The 22244-nt window shown below is 63.8% G+C and overlaps 1 protein-coding gene across 3 annotated transcripts in view; it reads left to right on the top strand.

The window, feature by feature from the left end:
- Window positions 1-19292, top strand: part of WNT7B (Wnt family member 7B) — a 43544-nt gene extending 24252 nt beyond the window's left edge. For all 3 annotated transcript variants that reach the window (XM_053919709.2, XM_024579681.4, XM_053919710.2), the window contains exons 3-4: window positions 12316-12587; window positions 18136-19292. In XM_053919709.2, the coding sequence (XP_053775684.1) occupies window positions 12316-12587; window positions 18136-18615 (752 nt within the window). In that variant the 3' untranslated portion in view covers window positions 18616-19292. The remainder of the gene's footprint in view (window positions 1-12315; window positions 12588-18135) is intronic.
- The last annotated feature ends 2952 nt before the right edge of the window (window positions 19293-22244 follow it).

Raw genomic sequence — 22244 nt, 5'->3', positions numbered from 1 at the left:
CAAGACAGGCACTGGGGGTGACGGGGCCCCTTCTCAGAATCGGGCCCCAAGCAGGGGATTCACGGTCAGTGCCCTGGGAAATGCCGGACTCCTGTGGGCCATCCAGAGCCCAGGGTGGTGTGGGCCCCGCCGGTGACCTCCCCTGGGGCGGGCGCTGTCAGTACCCACCCAGGTCACCTTCGCTGAGAGTCACGCCACCCCCGGGGGCTGTGAGGGTCATGGCAATCAGCTCGCCCTGATCCTTCTTGGAAACCGGTCCTCGGCCCAACAGTAGTCTGGGAGGGCCTGCAGCCCTGCCTGCAGGAAGGGCAGCCACAGCCAAGGACGAACTGAAGTGGGGCACAGGGGGCAGAGGGGCAATAAGGTCCCCCTCTCAAGGTGGGGTGGCTCCAGGTGCTTGGCACGTCCCCACTGGGACGTGCATTTTGGAGGTGAACTCTCAAGCAGAGTCGTCCACACCTGAGGTCCCCGTTCCTCAGCTTCTCTTGCTCCCCATTAGTGGCCAGGCCATTAGTAACCTTCATGGGGCTGAGGAGCCCCTCTTCTTTGGCTGGGTCCCGCTTGCTGGGGCTTCTTCTTGTGTCTCTGGCTGCTTTTTCCCAGCCTGCTCTAATCAGCTTGCTCCCGGGGCCCAGACCAGTCCAGCCACTGCTTGCGGACAGCTCAGCAGGCCGACCTACAGGAACCCCTGACTCAACAGGCTCAAATGGCCAGGGCCCAGCCTCCCTCACCCCGCCCCCTGCCTGGCCTGACTGCTCAGTCGGCTCAGGGTCACCTGGTGTCGCTCTCCCATCCATCTTGGCACTCTGTCCCGTGGCCGTGGCCGCTGTAGGGCCTGCCTCTCTGCTCTCCCCTGGCAGCTCTCCCTGCCTCCTCCCATCTCCCTCCCAGTCCCAGCCATGCCATGCTCCCCCTGTCCTCCAAAACCTGCAGTAGCTCCCTATTGCCCAGGATGAAGTTAACTCCTCAGCTTGGAGTCCAAGTAGCCCCTGCCTGACATCACACCTGCCTTCCTCCCCCAGGAGGGCTCTGGTCGGGGCTGGAGATGGGCCGCGTCCGCGCGGGCAGCAGGCATCCTGAGGGGTGCTTCGGGGTGCTCAGTGCCGGCAGGTGGGAGTCACGAGCAGGATGTGGGGCCAAGCAGTGCGGCCCGTCCTTGTCAGAGGCATGCGGGTGCCCCAGGCACTGGATGGGAGCTGGGCCGTGAGCTGGCAGGCAGCCGGGGCTGCTTGTGGGAGCAGCCACTCAATTAATGATTGGCCCCGAGAGGGGGAATGGCCTGGGTGGGTGGGAGGGCCCCTTCCAGCCTTGCCTGTGACCTTGGGCCATGCCTAAGTCTTGAGAGCAGAAGGGAAGCCCCTCAGAGGGACACGTGAACCCCTGTGCACTGTCACAACCCCTTTTCCAGCACCTGGTGCTGTTGCTTGCATGCTTCCAGGGGCGGGGAGCTCACTACTCCACATGAGCTAGAGCATTCTTTTGCTGGCCCTGTGCAGGCTTTGCCCTGGGGCCTTCTGGGTGCCAGCTGCTCTGTCCCTCAGGGAGTTGAGGCCCATGCTGGCCTCCCTCCACCTATCTGGTCTCCCCTCCTACCTGGCAGCTCTGCCTCTCTGGCCACCCGAGCCTGCACCAGGCCTACGTCCTCATCTGTCGAACGAGGCTTGTGGTGCAGGCCCCTCCTGATCTGTCTCTTCTGCTACCTGGAAATGAACTTGTGCGTGCGGGGGTGAATGTGTGGCCAACTCAACTGTCTTCTGTCATGAAGTCGGGGAGGGGAAGGCCAGGCATGGAGGCCAGCTGGGGGTGAAGCTTGTATCCCAGGGGTACCTGTTAGAAACAGGCCCCAGAGACCCCAGGCAGAGCAGGGCGCTCCTCACAGGCTTCGTATTCGATTCAGGACCATTGGCCAGGGCTTCCTGGGCAGGGTGACGGGTAAGTTGAGACCCAGGGGAGGATCAGACTGACTCAGACCGGCCAGGCAGAGAGCGCTGGGAAGGGGCTCCAGGTGGGGGGAACAGTATGCACCAAGGCCCAGAGGCCAGAAAGCAGACGGTGTTTTCCAGGAACTTCAGGAGCATCTAGGGTGAATGGGGGGAGGGGCAGGGCTGGAGCGCTGTGACCCACGGTGTGAGGCTGTGCAGGCCTGGGAGGCTTGGGAGGCACAGAGACTTCGCTCTTCAGCCCCTGTCCCCCGCCCTCGGGCCCCCTGCTTGGGGCACCCATATGGAACACTGAGACCTGGCTGGGCATAGGGGCCGCCCCCAATCCTGGCTCCCGTGGCCACCCCAGGCCCCTGTCTCCGTCCCGTTTGCCTTGTGGGTGAGATTTGCGTTGGGAGCCACCCTGAGCCCAGCAGCTGCACTCAGTAGGGTCTCAGCAAAGGCCGCCAGTGCCTGGACCATCCAACGTAGCAGAGTGACTTCCCTCCCGGGTCTGAGAGGCAGGGGCAAGGGACTGGGAAAAGAGAGGGTGGCTCCAGGTCTTGTGTGCCTACTGCGCGCGGGTCTCCTGCCTGGGGCCTTGAAGACCAAGCCCAGGGAGGCACAACATTTGTCCCCAGAAGGGACAAGGGCTCGAGGCCTGCACTGCCCCCTCGGGGGCCACAGGCCATCACTGGCAGGGGAGCACCTGAAGCAGGGGACCTGCAAACTGACACGTGCCAGCAGTGTAAGAGACACAACAGATTTCAAAGACTAAAAGAATAAAGCAAGTAAAATATCTCTTTAACGATCTTCGCATTACTTACACATGGAAACAGCGATACTTGGATAGAGTGGCATTACTGAATGAAGTTCACCTGGTTATTGTCACGTTCTTGGGACTTCTGTTGGGTCGCTGTCCATGGGGTCAGAGCAGCCCAGAGGCAGCCTGGAAGGGTCAGAGGGGACATTGAATCCAAATCTGACCACTTCCTCCCAGGACTCTGTCCTCAAGCTTAGCTGAGGGCCAGGGTCACCGACCAGCCGCTTCCTGGGCAGCGCAGGGCTGTGAGGTGGCCCCCTTGGGCAGCCCCTGTTGTTGCTCAGTCTGCACGCACGGAGCGCCTGCTGTGTGCCAGGCCTGGGCAGAGCGCTGGGAGGGGTCGTGAGGGCCACCCAGCCCTGCTCTTGGAGCCTTGAGCCCAGGATGCCGGGAGGAGCGGATGCGGCTGGGTGCTCAGGCCCTGGACCTGAGGGAGGCACGAGGGAGAGAGGGGCTCTGCTGCCATTCTGTCTGCTCACACAGGCAGTGGCTGATTTTGATGAAAGACCAGTCGAGGGAACGTTCACCAGGGTGGGCTGCTCGAGGGAGCAGGGGGCAGACCCAGGGCTCCAGCCCATGCTGCCCCCTAGCCGTGTGGCCCCGGGCCAGCCTCTGCTCACTCTGGGGTGGTGCTCCCCGGGCCTTGCTGGAGCCCGACCCACCTGCAGGGCCGCGCAGCGTGTAAGGGCCTCACTGGGTCAGAACAAAGGCCCGGGGTGCGGGCGGGCCGGCCGGCGTGCTCGGACCTGGCGCGAGTTTTCCCAAGGCTCTGTTTATGGCAACGGCAGGGAAGAGCTTAGCGTGGAGACACTGACTCAGCCGGCGCTGAGCCGGGTGGGGGCCGGGGCGGGGCTGGGGCGAGACAGGGACAGAGAGGGACCGGGACGTAGAGAGAGTCAGGAACCGAGGGGGAAGGATAGACAGACCGGCAGCACCCACACAGCCTCGCACGCGCACGCATGCGCACATGCACAGCACCGGCTTGGCTCCCCCAGCCCCTTGCGCTCGCCCCAGGCCGGCTCACCGGTGGGTAATAAAAGCAGCCACATGCGCCCTTCTCTTCCTGCGTCCCAGCGTCCCGAGCCCCACGGGGCTCTAACATGCTCCTGCTGCAGGCCCCTGCGAGCTGGGTGCTGTTATAACCCACCTTTGGCAGGTGCAGCAACAACCTGCCCAGCCGTCACTGGGTAGAGAGCCCTATTGGACCCCGGTGGTCCAGGCTTCGGGTCTTGTGATGCTTTAAGTGCGCAGATAGGGAGTCGGGGCCTCTCTGGGCTCTCCTGACCCCCGCTGCACCTTCCTTCACCTCCCTACCTCACCCGGATCCCCCAGCCCGAGCCCAGTGTGTGCTGGGAGGTAGGGGGTTGCCCCCTGAGGCTTGTGGCTGAGCCCAGGCCAAGGCCAAGGGGCCAGGTTGGGGTGGGGGTCCCTGGGCTTGTCTCCCTTGCTCCTATGTCCCTCCAAACCTGGACTTGGGCACCGCACCTGCTTGGTTGTTAACACCAGGAGCTGCCGGTGTGGCCTAGGGATGTCTCCTGGCCTCCCTGGTCTCTCCCTTCCCACCTATAAGCTGTGTGTGTGTGGGGGGGAAGGGTACTTCCCCCCACTTCTGGCAGCTCACCAGCCAGCAGTGTCCCCCTGGCCGGGCCTCAGGCCGGAGGACTCGAGGGCGCCATACTGTCCTGTGTCCCTGCCCCATGTCGGCCCCTCGGCCCCATTCTGACCCATTCCCCAGGAGGGCCCACCTGATGAAGCTCCTGCTGCTGAGGTTGGGAACCCGGCGTAGCCTGGAGAAGCTGAGGCCTGGAGAGTGAGGGACAGGCCAAGGTCACTCACAGCCCCAGGTACATCTGGAGCTGGCCCCTGGTGATGGTGATCGGGCAGGGCTTGGTGCCCAGCTGGCCCCGCCTCCCTTCCTCTGCCCCAGTGACACCTTGGTTTCCCCAAAGCTGACCCTGTCCCATCCCAGGGGCCCATCTGGGCTCCTCTCTCCCTAAGCCCCTCCCCCAGCCCCCTGGCTGGTCTCATTGGCTCCACTCTCAGACTGTGTCCGGAGCCTCACCCCTCCTCGCCTCCTCCTCCTGGCAGACCACCAGCATTTCTTACCTTGACCTTTGTCACAGCCTCCCCGGGGGCCCCCTGCCTCCACCATGCCCTGCCATCAGCCAGAGGGTCCTTTCCCACGTCAGTCACGGAAGCAGAATGAAGTCTCGAAACTTCCCATGGGCTCCCAGAGTCCATGCCGTGGGGACCGCTTCGCCTCCCACCACTCTCGGTGGCTGGACTGAGCCTCACACCCACAGGGGTGACACATACCATGCGCAGGCTCTCCATGGCTCTTCCCATGTTTGGGCATCTGTGTGCGTGGACCCAGCTCATTCCCTCCTCAGGGCCTTCGCATCGCTGTTCCCTCTGCAGAACACTGTTCCCTGTGCCTGTGCACCACCTACTTCTCCCATCACTCAGGACCCGCCTTCAGCATCCCTTCCCGGGAGGGGCCCTCCCGGTCACCCTCTGCCCCAGCCCCTCCATGGATCTGACCGTGGCCCTGGGCCATGCTCTGTAAGCCCCTCCCAGCCCAGCAGCCCCCCCGGGGCTATGGTGGGTCAGCCTTGCCCTTCTGTAAGGGTGGGGCTGAGGGTCTCGTCCGGGACTCTGGTATTTGGCCAGGATGGCGGGCGGTGCTTGGTGCTGGGAGACGTTTGGACGGCAGCAGAGCGAGGAAAGGAAGAGGTGACAGAGAGCAGAGTGCTGGGGCTGACACCTGCAGGCCTGGGGCCCAGGCCTGGTCATGAGTGGGGGGCAGGGCCACGTGGTTCCCATGTCCTGGCGGCTGGGGTGCGGTCTGGGTGGGGACTTTGGGTCCTGGGTCCGATCTCAGCTCTGTGGCTGGCCCACCATGTGACCTCAGCCGGTCACCTGCCTGCTCTGAGCCGAGCACCCTGTCTGTGAGGTGGGGCCCCTGCAAGGGCTTGAATCGAGTCGGACAGGCCGTGAGCAATCGCAGGGACCATCAGCTGCTGTTTCCAGTGTACGATGCATCAGGTTTTAGTGTGTTCACGGAGTGTGCGACTGTCCCGCAGTCAGTGATAGAATATTTTCATCACCTTCAAGGGAAACCCCGCCCCCTGAGCGATGGCCCTCCATCCATCCCCTGGCCCTCCACAGCTGCACCTGCTTCCCACACGTCAGCTCAGGGCATCAGAGAACATGTGGCCTTTAGTGCCTTCTGTCTTCTCTGAGCGCACGTGTTCAAAGCCCGTCCCTGCTGTGGCCGCTTCCTGAGTTTTGTTCCCTCAGGTGGTGAGGGACAGTCCGTTCTGTGAATGGGTCACATTTTCTTCATTCACTCTCCCATTCACAGACACTTGGGGTGTTCCCTCCTTGGCTCCTGTGAGTAATGCTGCTGGGAGGTCTCGTGTGCAGGCCTTCATGTGCAAGGTCTTGTGTGGGCACGCGAATCGTTTCTCAAGCGTGTGCCTCGCAGAGGGCTGCTGGGCCATGGAGCGACTATGCTGAGCATGTTGAGGACCCGCCAACTGTGTCTGAGGCACGCCACGGCCCCCCGGCCCCCGGTGTGTGAAGGCTCTGATTTCGCCACACCCTTGCCAGCACTTCCTGCTGTCGGCCTTTTTGCTCTGCCCACCCTCGTGGGGTGAAGCGCGCGCTCGAAGTGGCGTGATTCGGATTTCCCTGACGGCTGATGGTGTTGACCGTCTGGTCTCCTGCTTACTGTTCCGGTGCCGGGAGCCTCGGGCACGGGGACATACCTGGAGGTCCACACACAGGGATGCCTGAATGTGTGTGCGCTCACAGAGCACCCGTGCGTGGTGTGCATCACGCATGTGGGCGTGAAGCTCTCAGCTCAGCCCCATGTAGGGCCACGCCTGTCCCCCAGGACCACACAGGGGCCCGTCTGGCACGGGGACGTGGCCGTATCATAGCCATTGTCCTTACTTTTCAGGTGGGGAAACTGAGGCACCAGAAGTCCCCTTCATTGGTCTGAGGTCACCCAGCTGGCGAGTGTTAGGGTCTGGACCTGAACTCGAGGTGTCCTCCCTGTCCCCTCCAAGTCCCCTCCCTGGGACCGTGTGTGCCCCGTGCACATCTCAGACGTTTAAGGATGTCAGGCCCGGGGTCCCCCACCTTCGAGCCACTGTGTGGCCTTGGGCCCCTGGTGGGGCAGCACTGGCCGGCCCCCAACACCCTCGCCAGCACTGAGGTCCCCGGCCCCCCTTCTCAGAGGGGACCAGGGCCCTTTCCACCCCCCTCCCTGGCCTGCACGTAATGGGGTCATTACGGGCTCAGGGACAGCTTTCTAGAAACAGCGGGCCCGCCCCCGTGGGCGCAGGCAGTGGCAAGTAGATTTGAGTGGGCAGTGAGGGGAGCCCCTGGCCTGGGGGTGGGCACCTGGGGGTGGTGCCCAGGGAGGGCAGGGGGCCCTGTTCAGGAAGCACGTCTGTCCCCTCCGGGACCTGCTCACAGAGGTCTGCCTGGTCCCCAGCCCCGCCTTGGGGTCAGGTGAGGGGATGGCAGGAAGACAGGCCCCTCTCCCCGGGTGCCGGGTCTGACTGGAGTTGCTGAGGGCACGGAGCAGGGTGGGGGCTGCGTCTGCTCCCTCTGAGCCTGGAGCATCAGTGGGGGCTTGATGTTGAATAGCCCACAGAAAAGAGAGGGTAGAGCCGCACAGTCCCTGGGTGGCCTGGCAGCCTCAGTTTACCTACAAAGCAGGGGTCTCCGAGGGCTCTGCCACCCCAAAGTTCTGGATTTATCTGGAATGTGGTGGAGGGACGGCCGGGACGGCTTACTGGGTGGGCCTCGTACAGGAGGCTCAGGATGGGCACAGAGAGGCTCCTGGCCTGTCCTGGAGTCCCGGGGCTGTGCCCTGTGGTCCCAGGCTGGGCTGCCCTGTCCTGCTCACCGCTTGGGGGGGGCTCAGAGAGGGTGTGCGCCTCGAATGGGCCTGAATGCCACTGCCGCCCAGAGCAAATCCCTTCCTGCCCTCAGTCTCAGGGTTCCCATCTGTGCATGGGTCTCACCAAGAGGGTCTGTCTCATGGGGGTGAAAGAAGGCGATGAGTGTAAAGCTGTTCCTCAGGCCCCAGCCCTGCCTGCATCTGAGGCCCGAGGAACAGCATTGGGTGGGTCCTGCCCACCACCCCTGCAGCTGCCGGGGTACCTGGCAAGAGCCCAGAGGGGGTCACTGCACCCCACAGGGCTGCTGGGAGCAGGAGGCATCCCAGCTGTGTCCAGAACTCGGTCAGCTGCGGGCACCCAGGAGGGCGAGCTGGTGTCCTAGGCAGAGCGAGTCTGGCGTTGTCCACCAGGGCAGGCAGCAGGGACCCAGGTACTCGGTCTATTTGAGGACAGCGGTGTGCTCTGGGGGCGGCTGCCCCTGCCCACAGGTGGGCCGCTGTTCACCCTGGCCGAGCTAGGCTACAGGTAGTGGTGCGTGGGGACAGGTGGGGTCGGGCCTCCGGAGTTCAAGGTCATCGCAGAGGCTGGGAGCCAGACAGTTGCTGAGCACAGCCCACAGGTCTGAGGGGCTTCCTTCTAGACCTAAGCACTCACCCTGGAGGAAGGTGCAGGCAGCTGTCCGGGGACTGGCCAGACAACCCCGGAGCGATGTTGGGAGGGAACCCTATCCCTGATCCACCCCTGAGCACACTGTGACCTGGGCAAGTTCTGAAGCCCTCTAAGCTGGTGTCCAGGTCTGCGCAGTGGGGAGTGGCCCCTCCCCCCACCCTGGGGCTGTCGGGAGAAGTAAACGAGATGCCTGCTCGTGGGAACCCCTCATCTAGGACATAATGCCAGCCTCCTGGTTCTCCCCAAACCACGGCTCTCTCAATAGCCGCCCCCTGTCTCCCTGGTGAGACAAGAGGGTTTGGCTCATTAAAACCAAATAAAAAAGGAATTAGCGGGAGTGGCGGCCAGTGAGTAACTGCTGAGTAACTGTGTCTGAACTGGGCACGGCCGAGACCAGGTGGGAGCCGGAACTCGCAGGAAGGATGGAGTGAGGTTTCTGTGAAATGTGCCCCCCCAATGCAGATGGGCACCTGTGGCCTGCCTGGGGGCTCCAGGACGGAGCCTCTCCCCGACTCCTGTGGGGAAGGTGAGCATTTAGGGAATAGAAGGGTCACGGGCAGGTTCCAGGCCTCTGCGGGAACGCCCACACTGTCCCCGCTCTGCCAGGGCTTGGCTGTGCGGGCTCATAACTCCCCTCGCCTGGCCTCTTGGCAGGATTGCACAATCATCGGAGACTTCTCTGCCCACCCCCTTCGCTGGGTGCCTAGCTGGCGACATGCCCCCTCTAAGGCTGGCTGGGTCTCCCCCGAGCTCCCACCCAGCATTCACCTGCTGGCTAGCTGCCAGCACCTCCCCCCCAACCCCCCCGCCCCAAGGTTCACAGACTGTCCAAACGTAGCATCCCCTCCCCCAGGGCTGCACGAGCTGTTCTCCTGTCTCCTCCTGCCCAGGTCCCTTAGCTGCAAAAGGGCCAGGCCAGGGGCAGGGCAGGATTGCCTCCAGTGACCCAGGCCCCAGGCCCCAAGTCCCTCCCCCCGCTTCTCAGGGCTTTGATTCCACTGCCTGGGTTTAAATCCTGCCTCGGCCACTGACTGAGTTCCATCACCTCTCCCTCCGTGTCCTCCCTGTGAGGTGGGAACAACATAGTAAGACCCACCCCACAGGGGAAGGGTTCGTTCGGGGTGCGCGGCACGTGTGACAGCTGGTGAGTGACTGCAGTGGTGACCCTGTCGGCACCGCGCTGCTGACCCGCTCTCTGACTTCCTAAACGGTTCCAGACTCCCCCTTCCTCGCGTGGCCAGTGAGCTCTCAGATCCTAAGGCCACAGCATCTGACCCCAGCACCTGCACAGAAAATGCCATCTGTTTCACAGGACATAGCTGCCCTGCCACAGCTGGGCTCCCCCGGACCTCAGCCACCTCTTTCCTTATTACTCTTGACCTCATACTTGTCACACCAGACACACCCTGCATATATACACTACACACACACACACACACACACTCACAGGGAATTAACACATGCTTCTTATTAAGACTTCCTTTAAGATGTCACCTCCTCCAGGAAGCCTTCCCAGATTCCATCCCCCACGGAGGCAGGTAGGGAATTCTTTGAGGTTCCATGACTCCCCATGGCCCCTTCTTGTAGAGTTCTGTGGTCACCTCCTTTCCTGGAACCCCCACCTCATTTATGACCCCTGCCTGCGGTGTCCTTGTGTGAGCTTGTTGGCAGGCTCTGCTGGGTTTGGATGGAACAAGCAAAGAGTTCAGTAATCCGCTTCATACCCACCAGACTTCCTTTCAGATCGTAGTGACCTAATTCAGAGCCGGGGAGCTCAATTCCCATCTTCGCCCTGTCCCTGTCCCTGTGTCTGTCTGGGAGTCCCTGGTCAGCCAGCCTTGATGGCCCAGGGACTCGGGCGCCTCCGTGCTCCTCAAAGAGCTGCTTACTGTGCTGAAAGACGGCTGTTTACGGGGTGGCACCGGGAGGCAGAGCCCTGTGGCCGGCCGTTTCCTAGGGGGCCATGCACTGACCGGTCTTGGGGGGAGCGCCCAAGGGCAGGGGAGCCTGGACCCCCGCAAGCCCCTGGGAAGGTGGTGGGGGCCCTGCGCCCTGTCTGGAACTCAAGGGTTCTGGGGAGGAAGGGGTGCCTGAAACCGCCCACCCTTCAGCTCTACTCAGAGGAAGGAAGTTTCCGGGAAGCTGTGGCCCCTCCACCATGGCAGAGGCCAACCAAAGCCTCCTCTGTCCTGGGCCCCCAAGACCAGTGGGGCCCACCCTGGTCTCCACCCTGGATCCTGGGAACAGGGACCCACATGAGTGAGCCCCCTGGGAACAGGGACCCCCACCAAAGGGAGACCACCCCAGGGAACAAGGACTTCACCAGGGGTGAGCCCCCCAGGAGAATGGGGACCCATCTCAGGGAGCCCCGCAGGCAGCTGGTGGGTAAGGAGGTGGACCCCATAGCACACAGTGAGCTCCAAGCGTGAGGCTCGGCATACAGTCAGCGCTCAATGGATGTTCGCGGCCTGAGCCTGACTCGACTCTTGTCCCTCTCTCAGTCTGGAGGTTCGCCCCAGCCCCTGACAGCAGGGGTGGAAGCCAGGTGAGCAGTGGGGCTCGCTGGCAGTCCTGCACGCAGGCACGGGGCTTGTGTAAGGAGAGGGCCGGGGGTTTCCAGCTGCCCCCCGCCCCGAGCCTGAAGCTGGGCTTGCCCCGTTACTGCCTGTCGGGCAGTGCGATTCTGGCCCATCAGAGCTGGACTGTGGTCTGGGCAGCATCGCCGAGCTCTGTGGCTGCAGTGCCAGGTACTGGGGACCCCGCAGACCTTACGTGGCCCGCAGGGAGCCTCGGCACTCACGGGCAAGGTGAGAGGGGTCTGAGAGACTGGGGCCAGCATGGCGGGGTGCATGGGGCCTAGCAAGGGGCTGTGGAAAATAAGGAAGAGCCGGCTCCATCCATCGAAGGGGCCTTTGGACCCACGTGTGGCCAGGAAGTCCCACTGATGGGGCTAACCAGGTGGACGATGTCAAGAGCAATGAGAGGGTCAGGTCTGCCATGGACAGAGGTCAGGCAGCAAGGGCTAGCTCTAGTGGGTGGTCTGGGAAGGCTGCCTGGAGGAGGAGACCTGGAAACTGGCCTTGGAAGGTGGTTAGGATCTGGGCAGGAAGAGGAAGGGAATTCCCCCAAAGAGACCTGGTAATCCCCAGTGGCATGTGAGCAGCACTGGAAGGAGAGTTGCTGTTTTGGGTGGAGGATAGACAGAGGCCTGGGGGCCAGCTGGGCTTGGGCTGTTGGCAAAGACTTTGGGTGTGAACTGCAGGCCTTCCCTTCCCAGCTCGGGCAGAGGAGAGCCGTGGAAGGTGCTGTGGGGAGATGCCCAGAGCTGAACTCTGGGCCCCCTTTGGCGGTGGCTAGGGGGTGAGGAATGCAGGGAGGGCCAGCCCCCCAAGTCTGTGCAGTTCAGGGGCCCTGAGGCAAGCTCGGATGTTGGAGAAGGAAGACTCAAGAGGCTAGGGCCTGGTGACAGAGTGACAGGGGTGGTCAGAGGGAGCGAGGCGGCAACAAAGAGGCGGGGTGGGCTCCGAGCTGCATGGATTCGGCCCGGTTCCCAGCTTGTGGGCGCCCCCCACAGAGGTCTGCCGTTCACGAGGAGCAGCACTGGGAGTCTGGTGGAGGGGAGGGGGCAGAGGCACGGGCCCCACACACCTGGCACAGGGGCTGCCCACTGCTGTCTACACGGGTGGGGAACCTGGGCCCCTCCAGCCCAGGATCTTGGGGCAGGGAGACAAGGGTGCCACATGCTAGTGGCAGGGGTAAGACATGCATCCGGTGCTCACAGGACACCAGGTACCGCCCTCACCATAGCCCTGGGAGGCAGGTTCCCTCAGCCCCACTTGGCTGAGTCAGATGCTCAGAGAGGACAAGGGCTGAGCCCAGGGCCACACAGCAGGCAGGGAGTGGGCCCCAGCCCCGCTGACTATGGGTTCTGGAGCCCAGGGTGCAGAGACCTGCGAGGCCTCACGGCTGCCCCGTCCCCTTCCCACAGGGAGCCGTGAGGCCGCCTTCACGTATGCCATCACCGCCGCCGGCGTGGCCCACGCGGTCACCGCGGCCTGCAGCCAGGGCAACCTGAGCAACTGCGGTTGCGACCGCGAGAAGCAGGGCTACTACAACCAGGCCGAGGGCTGGAAGTGGGGCGGCTGCTCGGCCGACGTGCGCTACGGCATCGACTTCTCCCGGCGCTTCGTGGATGCGCGTGAGATCAAGAAGAACGCGCGGCGCCTCATGAACCTGCACAACAACGAGGCGGGCAGGAAGGTAGGGGAAAAGGGGCGGGGCGTGGCGAGCGTTGGGCGGGGCTGGTGGTCAGGGGGCGCGGCGAGTGCTGGGCTGGGCTGGTGCCAGATGTGGCGGAGGGGTCACTGGGATCTCGACCTCCCCAGCGCCTCTCCTAGCAGAGGGAGTTGGGAACCTGGACCCCAAAGTTGCGGTGCGGGTGGTACTATGCGCGACTGTCACTACGATCGACCCAGCAGTTGTAAGAGGTGGGCCTTCCTGTTCCCATCCCAGAGGTGTAAAAACTAAGTCTGGGAGGGCTGACGTTTGTGCCTGCGGCTTCCTCCCTGCAGAGCCCTCGGAGGCAGGCGTGAGGCAGGGACCCTGTTTGCATCAGGATGGGAGCCGGACCTGGCCAAGGACCCAAGAGTGTGGGGGGAGGTCTGGTCCCAGAGCGGTCATGCCAACATACCAGGAAAGGCTTCTCGGAGGAGGTGGCCTTTGGCTCAGTTTGCCATGAGAGGCCTGAGGAAAGGATGTTCCCAGGAGGGAGGGGCAGCCTGGGGAGCAGGGAACCCGAGCTGGGGGCTCCGGAGAAGCGGCCCACCGCACACAGGGGTGGGTGCCGTGGGGCGGGTGATCATGGAGGACGTTCCGGTGGGGCACACTGGGGAAGAAGTCAGGGCGGGCCTGGCCTTGCCTCAGGGAGATGAGGGCCCCAGATACTGGGCTGGGAGGAGCGGCCACCATGGCGGCAAGATGGCCAGAGATAGGACCGGCAGCGGAGCAGAACGCCTCTCCGGTCTGGTCCCCCAGCCTGGGGGCCGCACCCAGGGCGCCAGGGCCTGAGGGGCTCCGCAGGCCTGGGACAGACTTGCCTTTCCAGGCAAAGAGGAGTTGAAATTGCTCCACAAACACTCATTCATTCAACAAACGCTCCTTGCCCCTCCTCTGTGCCCAGGCCAGGTGGGGCACGGGGCACAGAGAGGACTTAGGCATGAGCCTGGCCATGGGAGCTCCCCCAGGGTCTACATGAGGGGAGCAGAGGCCACACCTGGAGACAGTGAGAGCCCAGGGGGCTGCTGGGAAGGGGAGCAGAAGCTCCCTGGGGGTGGGGAGGTCCAAGGGAGCCTTGAAGGACATGCCAGAGCTGAGACAAGCAGAGGCAGAAGGAGCTGGCACTTGAGTGGGGGGTGGGGCTGCACATGGTTCAGGCTGGCGGGAGCAGGACGGGTGGGCAAGACAGGGCTGGAGAAGTGAGCAGGGGCCGGCCAGAACAGGCCTTGCACGCCAGGCCAAGCGTTTGATCTTATAGATGTGGAGGTGGCCGTGCTGTGAGGTGACGATTACATTTTAGTCAAATGAACAAATGAAGGAAGGAATGAGTGACCATCTTCACCTCGAAGGAGCCCACAGACAGCATGAAGACACCAAGACACCATTCCCTAGGCATGGGCAGATCGAGGTCTGTGCTTGGAGGTGCAGAGGAAGGCGAGATTCACTTAGCTGGAGGCATCCAGAGGGCTTCCTGCAGGAGGAGGCATGGCTGAGCTCTCCATGGAACCACTGCCCTCTGAGCTTGTGCAGGGGTTTTCCCACAGCCCTGGGAGGAAGGCCTCACTGTGCCCGTATTACGCAGGAGGACGGCAGGGCCCAGAGTGAGCTGCAGAGCTGCTGGTGGCCCCTAGGCTGAGCTCTGGCCCCTGCTCCACGGGGATGGGTGGATGAGCAGCAGAGTTGTGGGGAGGGGCTCGCAGCAGAGGGACCAGCACAGGCAAAGGCATGGTGCAGAGCAGCAAGGCTGTCAGCCCAGCTCGGGGTGTCCAGGCAGTAAGGAGACTGGCAGGTTGAACAGGCCTTGCTGCGAAGGACTGGGACAGCCAGGTTGGATTTTGGCCTCTTGGGCACAGGTGGCACTGCAGGTCCCTGAGGGAGAGGGGTGCTAAGCCACTCGAGGGCCAGGGTCGTGTCTGCTTCGGCCCTGAGGTCCTGTGTGAACCCCAGGGCTGGCCTGGTGTGGGACTTGGAGATGCCTGGAGACTTTCGGATGGTAAAAGGCATTGGGCCCTGGAGAGATAGGGGGCAGGAGAGCTAGGGGGCTGGGGAGGGGGCCCAGGCCTGGCCGGTGGGATAAGGATGAGGAGGGTTTGCACGGAGTGAACCCCTGACCCGAGAAGCTGTGAACTGAGAAGCAGGTTACCGGGTTGGGAGGGGCGGTGTCGGCAGTTCAAGGGCCCATTGGGAACAGGGAGGCTGCAGGAAAGGGCTACAAAGGGGTCAGCAGCCAGGACTCCAGTGCCGGTGCTGCCCCTGACTGGCCCTGTCCCTCTTCTGAGCCTCAGTTTCCTCATCTGTACTGTGGGCATAATGCCCCTTGTCTCCCTTCCCCCACCGACCCTCCATGTGGAGCCGATCTGAGCCCTTGGGCAAGGGATGCCCGGCAAGTGACCTGGGGGGCCAGGGGTGGGGTGGTCTCTCCCAGCCACACAGTGCTTTATCAAGACGGTGGGGCCGGGCTTTCCGGTTCCGCAGAACCGAGTCCAGACCTTCACGGGTCGGCCCACGCTGCTGCGGCGCCCTGGCCCCATCACGGAGCCGTCAGGCCTGCCCCTGCGTCCTCCCCATTCTCAGGGCTGCAGAGTTCAGCCGACCCTGCCACAGCCAGTCCCACAAACTGGTCGCTGAAAGCAGCAGTCACCTGTTCTCGCTCAGTCTGGGGCCAGACGTCCAGGATCCAGGAACGGGCGGGGCCGGGCTCCCCCTGACGCCCCCGGGGCGGGTGCTCTTCCTGCCCTGGGGGCTCCAGGGCTCTCTGGCTTGTGGCCCCAGCAGCACGCAGTCTCTGCCTCTGCGTCCACGTGGCCTCTCCCCCATGCGTGTCCCCCTCTAGAAGGGCACCATGGGCGTCCTCGGGTTCAGGGCCCACCCGGGCCCAGGACGATCTCAGCTCCAGTCGTACCCTAATTACATCTGCAAAGTCCCCGTTTCCAAATAAGGTCACGTTCTGGGGTTCCAAGTGGACATGCGTGGAGGGAAACACTCTGAGGCCCACCCTAGCCACGGCACACGGCCGGCCGACCGCATCCCCGGTGGGCCGGCTTCGGACAGGCTGAGCGTGGAGACCTGCGCTGTACTCTTCCGCTGGACTCCAGGCTCCCTGGGACTTCAGCGTCCCAAACCTGTGACCCCCCTGACCTGGCCACGACTGAACACTGCTCCTGGAACGAGGGGCACCCCTTGTTCCAGAAAGAGCTCGTCAGTTCTTTCATGGAGCCCCATCTGCCCCCCACACTACTGGGTGGGGGGACCGAGGCCGGAGGAGGGGCCCCGCTCAGCCCCCTGCCCTTCTGGGTAGGATGGGTCACTCTGCACCCTCCCAGGTGGTCTCCCGGGGCCTGGGGCTGGCGCCGCCTTCCCTGTCGCTCTTATCTCAAGAGCACCGGAGACCTGAGCCGTGCATTCTTCAGTCCTGTGATCACTTCCCAGGAGAGGCTCCGCAGACCTGGCCAAGTGAGGATGCGGCCCCTCACTCTGCAAATGGCTGCCCAGTCGGCTCCAACTGCCTGATGTCACTGGCCCGGCCACACAGGGTCCCCAGGCGCAGGGCAGGGGCTGGGCTGTTGGGTCTTGATGAGGATCAGGAGATGGGACAGAAGGAAGGGGTGCGGGTAGGTGGCTCAGTGAGGTGAGGCCAGCTGCTCAGCAGGCCAAAGTAGATGCATGGGTGGGGATGAGCCTGGGCCACCTGGTCAGCATGGCCTTCAGTCTGGACACCTGTGCCAGGCCTCTGGCTGTCACGGCCCCTCTAGGAGGACTCTCCTGGGCCAGCAGCCTGGGGTAGACTGTTCCCCAGGCGGGCATCCATCTGGTCAGCTCCTGGCTGGAGGGACATACACAGTAGCAGTGTGGCCAGGGTGCAGAAGCTTCCCTGCCTCGAAGGGCAGTTAGCGGAGGGAGGGGCTTTTAGGAGAGGGGAGGGTTCAAGCAAAGATGAGCATGGGGAGGGGGTGCAGGAGGGGGAGGAGATGTCTGACCTTGATGGACACAGGGGTGGGGCAAGGAGACAGAGAGGCGGCCCAGAGATGCTTTTCCCTGTGGGGGGTGTCCTACCGGGGTCCCACATTCCACCCAGACCCTCAGACCAGGCTTTTGGCCTGTGCCCTGGACCCAGACACCCCATGGCCCTGCAATCCCAGTTCTGAGTCTTCCCCAGGATAGCCCACCCCCCAACTCCAGGCCACCAGCCTGGAGGCCCACCCAGCACACACATGATACTCATTTGGGCCAAATATGCCCTCTGTGGGGACAGTGACAGCTCTCCTGGCCTTGCTCATGCTGCGCCCCTCCTGGAGCACCCCTCCTCTTTAGCTAACAAGCTCCTCCTCCATAAGCAGGGGTGCATGTACCTCCTCCTCCAGGAAGCCCCCCCCCACCCTAGGCACTCTCACCCTGGGCAGGGTGAGGCCCCCCGAAGCCCCTGCACTTGGCCGTGCTGCAAGTCAGTTTCCTTGTTTCCCACACTGGACTGTGAGCCCTGCGCATCCTCACGCAGGTCCCGGGCCCCAGGCCGCCAGGGTGGGAAGAGAGGTTGGGACGGCAGCTGGCTCTGTGGGATGTTCCTCTCGCCCCTTCTCATCCCTGCAGTGGCTGTGGGTCTCCTCCTCTAGCCCTGGGGACAGGAGGTAGCCAGGTTCCTCCAGGGCTGGGCCGCGGAAGTTCGGCTGGGGAAGAGAGGACAGCTGACAAATGGCCTCTCGGCAGCCGGGGGCCGCAGCTAATGATTCCCATCTTTAATCAGCCGGCTGGCAGGGCCCTTTCGATCCGGGTAAATGAGTGCCCGGGGTCAGGGCTGGCTCTGGGAATTGGCCTTCCGGGGCCAGTGAGGGAGGCCCAAGGAAAACACAGCTCAGAGCCGGGGAGAAAGAACAACACAGGTTGTGGGCGCCTTCCCAGCAGGTGACGCGCCTGGGCCTCGTGTCCTCCTGCGCTCCCTCCCTCCATCCCCCAGCAAATGTGGTGGGTAGAGCTCCATGGGCACACGGGGCTTTCACTGAGCAGCCGTTTATTATGTGGGGACGGCATGCCAGGCCCTCCACCAGGCGCCAGGGCAGGGGTGGGAGAGATGGTGGGGTGGGGTGGGGGGGATCTGCACCCACCGTTGCCGGGCCTGGTACCACAGTGAGGCGTCTGCCCGCAGACTGACCGCACCCCCGATGCCCTGTGACCTGTGACCTGCAGGAAGTTTCACGGCACGCCGAGCCTCAGTTTTCTCATGGCTCACTGACCCCCAGCTCCCTGAAGGGCTGTGATGGGAACTTACTGAGCACTTTGGATAACTGCGTGCCCAGCTCTGCTGAGTTCTGAATGCTCTCCTGGGCCCTTCCCGGGGCCCTGCACAGTAGGGACCTGTGGCCCACAGTCCTCTTCAGCCCGAGAGGAGACTGAGGCTCAGAGAGGAGACACGTCCCCGTGGTGACGAGTGTGGGGGAGCCAGCTCCCGTCAGGCGGAGGTGTGGGGGGTACAGGTGGAGGGGGTCCTCCCAGCTCGGGCCACAGGCACCCTCAGCCCTGCTTCGTGGCCCGCCCGCAGGTCCTGGAGGAGCGCATGAAGCTGGAGTGCAAGTGCCACGGAGTGTCGGGCTCCTGCACCACCAAGACCTGCTGGACCACGCTGCCCAAGTTCCGAGAGGTGGGCCACCTGCTCAAGGAGAAGTACAACGCGGCGGTGCAGGTGGAGGTGGTGCGGGCCAGCCGCCTGCGGCAGCCCACCTTCCTGCGCATCAAGCAGCTGCGCAGCTACCAGAAGCCCATGGAGACGGACCTGGTGTACATCGAGAAGTCGCCCAACTACTGCGAGGAGGACGTGGCCACGGGCAGCGTGGGCACGCAGGGCCGCCTGTGCAACCGCACCTCGCCCGGGGCGGATGGCTGCGACACCATGTGCTGCGGCCGCGGCTACAACACGCACCAGTACACCAAGGTCTGGCAGTGCAACTGCAAGTTCCACTGGTGCTGCTTCGTCAAGTGCAACACCTGCAGCGAGCGCACCGAGGTCTTCACCTGCAAGTGAGCGGCCACGGCCACGGCCACGGCCACGGCCGCGCAGGCAGCCGCCCTCTGCCGCTTTTGCACATGGACTCCCCACCTTCCCCATTCCACGTGGCCGGCTGGGGCGGAAGGGGCTGCGGAAGGTGGGGCTCCCCCTGGGCCGTCACCCTCTCCCTGTTGTCAGCAGCTGCTTCCTGCCATTCCCGTCACTTCCTGTGGCAGAACAGTGCCCAGGACCCAGCTGCCGTGTCCTTGACGGGGCCCAGTGAATTGCTTTTCTTTTCTTCGGGACAGTGACACATGTATCCCCAGAAAGCAAAGCAACGACGAGACTCTGAGTGTGTCCCCCCACCCCCGCCACTCCCCCACCGTCCCCACCGTGAGACTGTTTCCCAGGCCACGTCAGCCGCTGGGCCCTGGGGCGGTCTGGGCAGGTGTTGAGAAAGATTATTTATGTTTCCATAGTATCCGAAGAGGGCCCCTAGCGTTAGGGCACAGCTGGTCCTAACTGTGCTCCGTGTGAGTGCCCCTCTCTGCCCGCAGCCTCCTCTCCTGGACCGGAGGGAGCATCCCTGTGCACGGTGTCCTCTTGGCCCTGCCCCGGGTCCCCCGGTGAGCTGAGCAGGGGCTGGTGACCAACATGGCTGTGAGAGGGCCCCTGAGGACAGCTCTGGACAGGGACCTCCGGTCCCCCTTCTCTTCTGTCAGAAAAACCGTATCGAACAGATCAAAACGTCATCCGCCTTAGGCTCTGGGAGGGCTGTGTCCCCTCCCGAATGCTGTGGCCCTCCCAGCCTCCCGCCAGCCTGGCACCTCGCTGTTTACAGAGACCCTCCCCGCCTGCAGCCAGCCGGACCCCAGGATAGAGCTGGGAGTAGTTCAGGGTGCTGGCCGCATTGGACAGACGGGGACACTGAGGCCCAGACGGAGCGCTAGCCAGAGTCCCCCACAGGGGCCCCCATGCCTTGAGAAGCCCAACTGTGCCCCATCCTGGTGCCAGCCTCCCAGGGGTCTGCACAGCCCCCCCTCCAAGAGGTGCCTTTGAGGGTTGTTGGTGGACTCCTTGCCTGTCCTGGCCCTTTCACCTTTTACCCTTCATCCTGACCCCGGTGCGGAGGACACTTGGATCCAGGGCGTCACTGGGCCAGGCCCCCTGGACACCGCCCGCAGTGTACCCACACCACGCCAACCTGCTCTTGAAGTCCAGCTCACCCCAAAACCTGGGAGACAGGAGCAGGAAGGGGTCCAGCCCAGCTCTAAACCACACGTGGGGTGGGAGAGGCAAGAAGCCAGGGGCCCGGGGCTGGATGCCAGCTCTGCGCACGCTCCCACCTTTTCCTGGGGAGACAGAGGCCCAGAGGCGTGACTTGCCAGGAAGTGTGGTGTGCGAAGACTTCTGGTGCACCCTCTACTGCCCACACCCCCCACCCCGAATTTAGGGTATTTTCCCGCAGAAACCCAAGGAAATGTGCCCTCAGGTGCTGACCAGCCAAGTGGGCTGGACACTCGCCTGGGGCGAGTAACACTGTCTGGACCCTGGCTTCCCCCCTCGTTCCCCCAGTGACGCCAGGACATTCCCTTCGCTGCTGTCCTGGGACTTTCCAGGCCAACGTGAATGCCCCCCACCCGTCCCCTTGGGTCCCAGGACGCCCCAAGTCCACAGGCCCAATGCCCTCTGCCAAGGAACCTGGTTAACTTATATTGTTATATAGTGTCGAAATGTCTATAATGTCCTTTAAATTATTGTGACCTACACTGGGTACTGGGCGGGGGTGGCTGAGTGCCGTCCCCTGAGACAGGCTCCTCCTGCTCGAAACAGACTCTCGGGGCCCTCGACGCCACCAAATCACTGGCATTGTCCTTCAGCGTCCAGTGCCTCTGCTGAGACCCCACCCTCCCTCACGTCCATCAACAGCAGCCTGCCCCTTGGGAGCAGGCGTCAGGGCGGCCCGAGCAGGGGCAGCGGTGGCCTCGTCGCTGCCCGTCCCCTCAGTGCCCATGTGAGGAGAGCCGGCGGGTTTCTGACAGGTGGCGTCTGGCCCCCTGGAGGGAGCTATGGCTCCAATAAAGCTGGAATCGGAGAAGTGAGTGTGTGTCGAGTCTGTGCGGCACCCCCAGGGACAGAGACGGGCTGTCACCTGAGGACCAGCTCCTGCCCCATGCCTGTCCTCACACCTGGCCCAGGTCCCAGGTGAGCCCTTGAGTCACACCTTCCTCCAGGTACCTTTGGGCCTGCCCCACCCAGCAGGGGCCACTCTGGGGGCCTGGACCCAGACCTGGAGGCCCCCCTGGACAGCCTGGACTCAGGCTCAGGGGCAGGGGCTGTGGCCCGATGCTGGAGCTGACCCATGGGCTGGTGGGGCTGTTCTCAGGAGAATGGGGGGCCAGGGGTGGGGAACGCCCAGCCAGGAGCCCCTGGCCTCATCTGCCTCCCTCTGTGCCTCCCCCTCTGACCCCAGCTGGCCTTGGGGTCCCTGTGAGGGTCCAGCTATTTCTGGTGGGTTTTGGCTCATGGGCCGCCCTCAACCCTTGCCATCCCGGATGCTCCCTGCCCTCTCCGGCGTGGGAAGGCAGCCGAGGCCCCTGGGCAGCTACCCGGCCTGCTATCCCCAGAGGCCGGGCCCCCGCCCGCGGTAACCGTGCACCCGGGACAGTGAGCGGCATTCCTGCCGAGGGCTGGAAGGCATGCGGTGGGGCCGGTTTGGCCACTGCCCGCAGTCCCAGCGGCCTGGCATCGGGTGGAACCGCTGATCAAACAGCCCCCGTCTGCACTGTGCCCGCCTGGGCACCTGCGGAGCCTGGCCCCAGCCCTGGGGAGATCTCCATGGAGGGGCCACCAGGTGGGCTTGCCGACAGTGTCCTGGCCTCCAGAGTATGCAGAGCGGGGGGACGGCTGGGAGAGAGCCCCTCCTGACCCCAGGCTCAGGCAGCCTGTGGGGGGCCCTCCCTGGTATATGGCCTCAGTTTCCCCATCCAAGAGCAGGAGGTGGCTGGGCTGGGTGGTGGTGATCAGTGAGGCCCACGGGCCCAGGCGCGGTCCAGGCAGTTTGGCAGGAGTCCCGCTTCCCCAGGAGATGGTAAGCAGATCCGCGGTGGTGGCTGCGGGGAACGCTGGGGTCCAACTACTCCCCCGGGGCCAGGAATGAGGAAGGAGCTCAAGAACGCCACGGCCCCGGTGCCCAAGCAGCACTCATTTCTTGGCCACAGTTCAACCAGAGCCCCAGCCTCCCAGGGCCTCCAGCACACCCTCTGGGGCCCCGCCCGAGGCAAGGAGCCCACACCGCTGACCCAGCCTGGGGGCCGCCTCATCCCCAGCCCCACGCTCTGACCCTGAGGCTCATATTCCAACAACGTTTCCCCAGGCGGCCCAGTGGCCTGCACGCAAGGGCTCATTATCCCCAAGGGAGCCCCTCGGCTCTGGCCCTCGGCTCTCAGCCAGCCTCTGGGCATGCAGGGCCTTCGGTGTCCCTTGCCAGGACACTTGCCAGGTGTCCCTTCCCCGGGCTGCCCTGGCCCTGCCCTGCTAAGCACAGGACCCCCGGGGCAGGAGCGAGCTCCATAGCCTCTGCTGGGTAGGATGTGGGGACACTAGCCAGAGAGCTGGACCTCCAGGCCCCTCGCTACCACCCACTCATCCTCCACCTGCTCACT

Source organism: Desmodus rotundus, chromosome 3, assembly GCF_022682495.2.
Source record: "Desmodus rotundus isolate HL8 chromosome 3, HLdesRot8A.1, whole genome shotgun sequence".
Taxonomy (NCBI): domain Eukaryota; kingdom Metazoa; phylum Chordata; class Mammalia; order Chiroptera; family Phyllostomidae; genus Desmodus; species Desmodus rotundus.
This window is presented reverse-complemented; position numbering and strand designations above follow the sequence as displayed.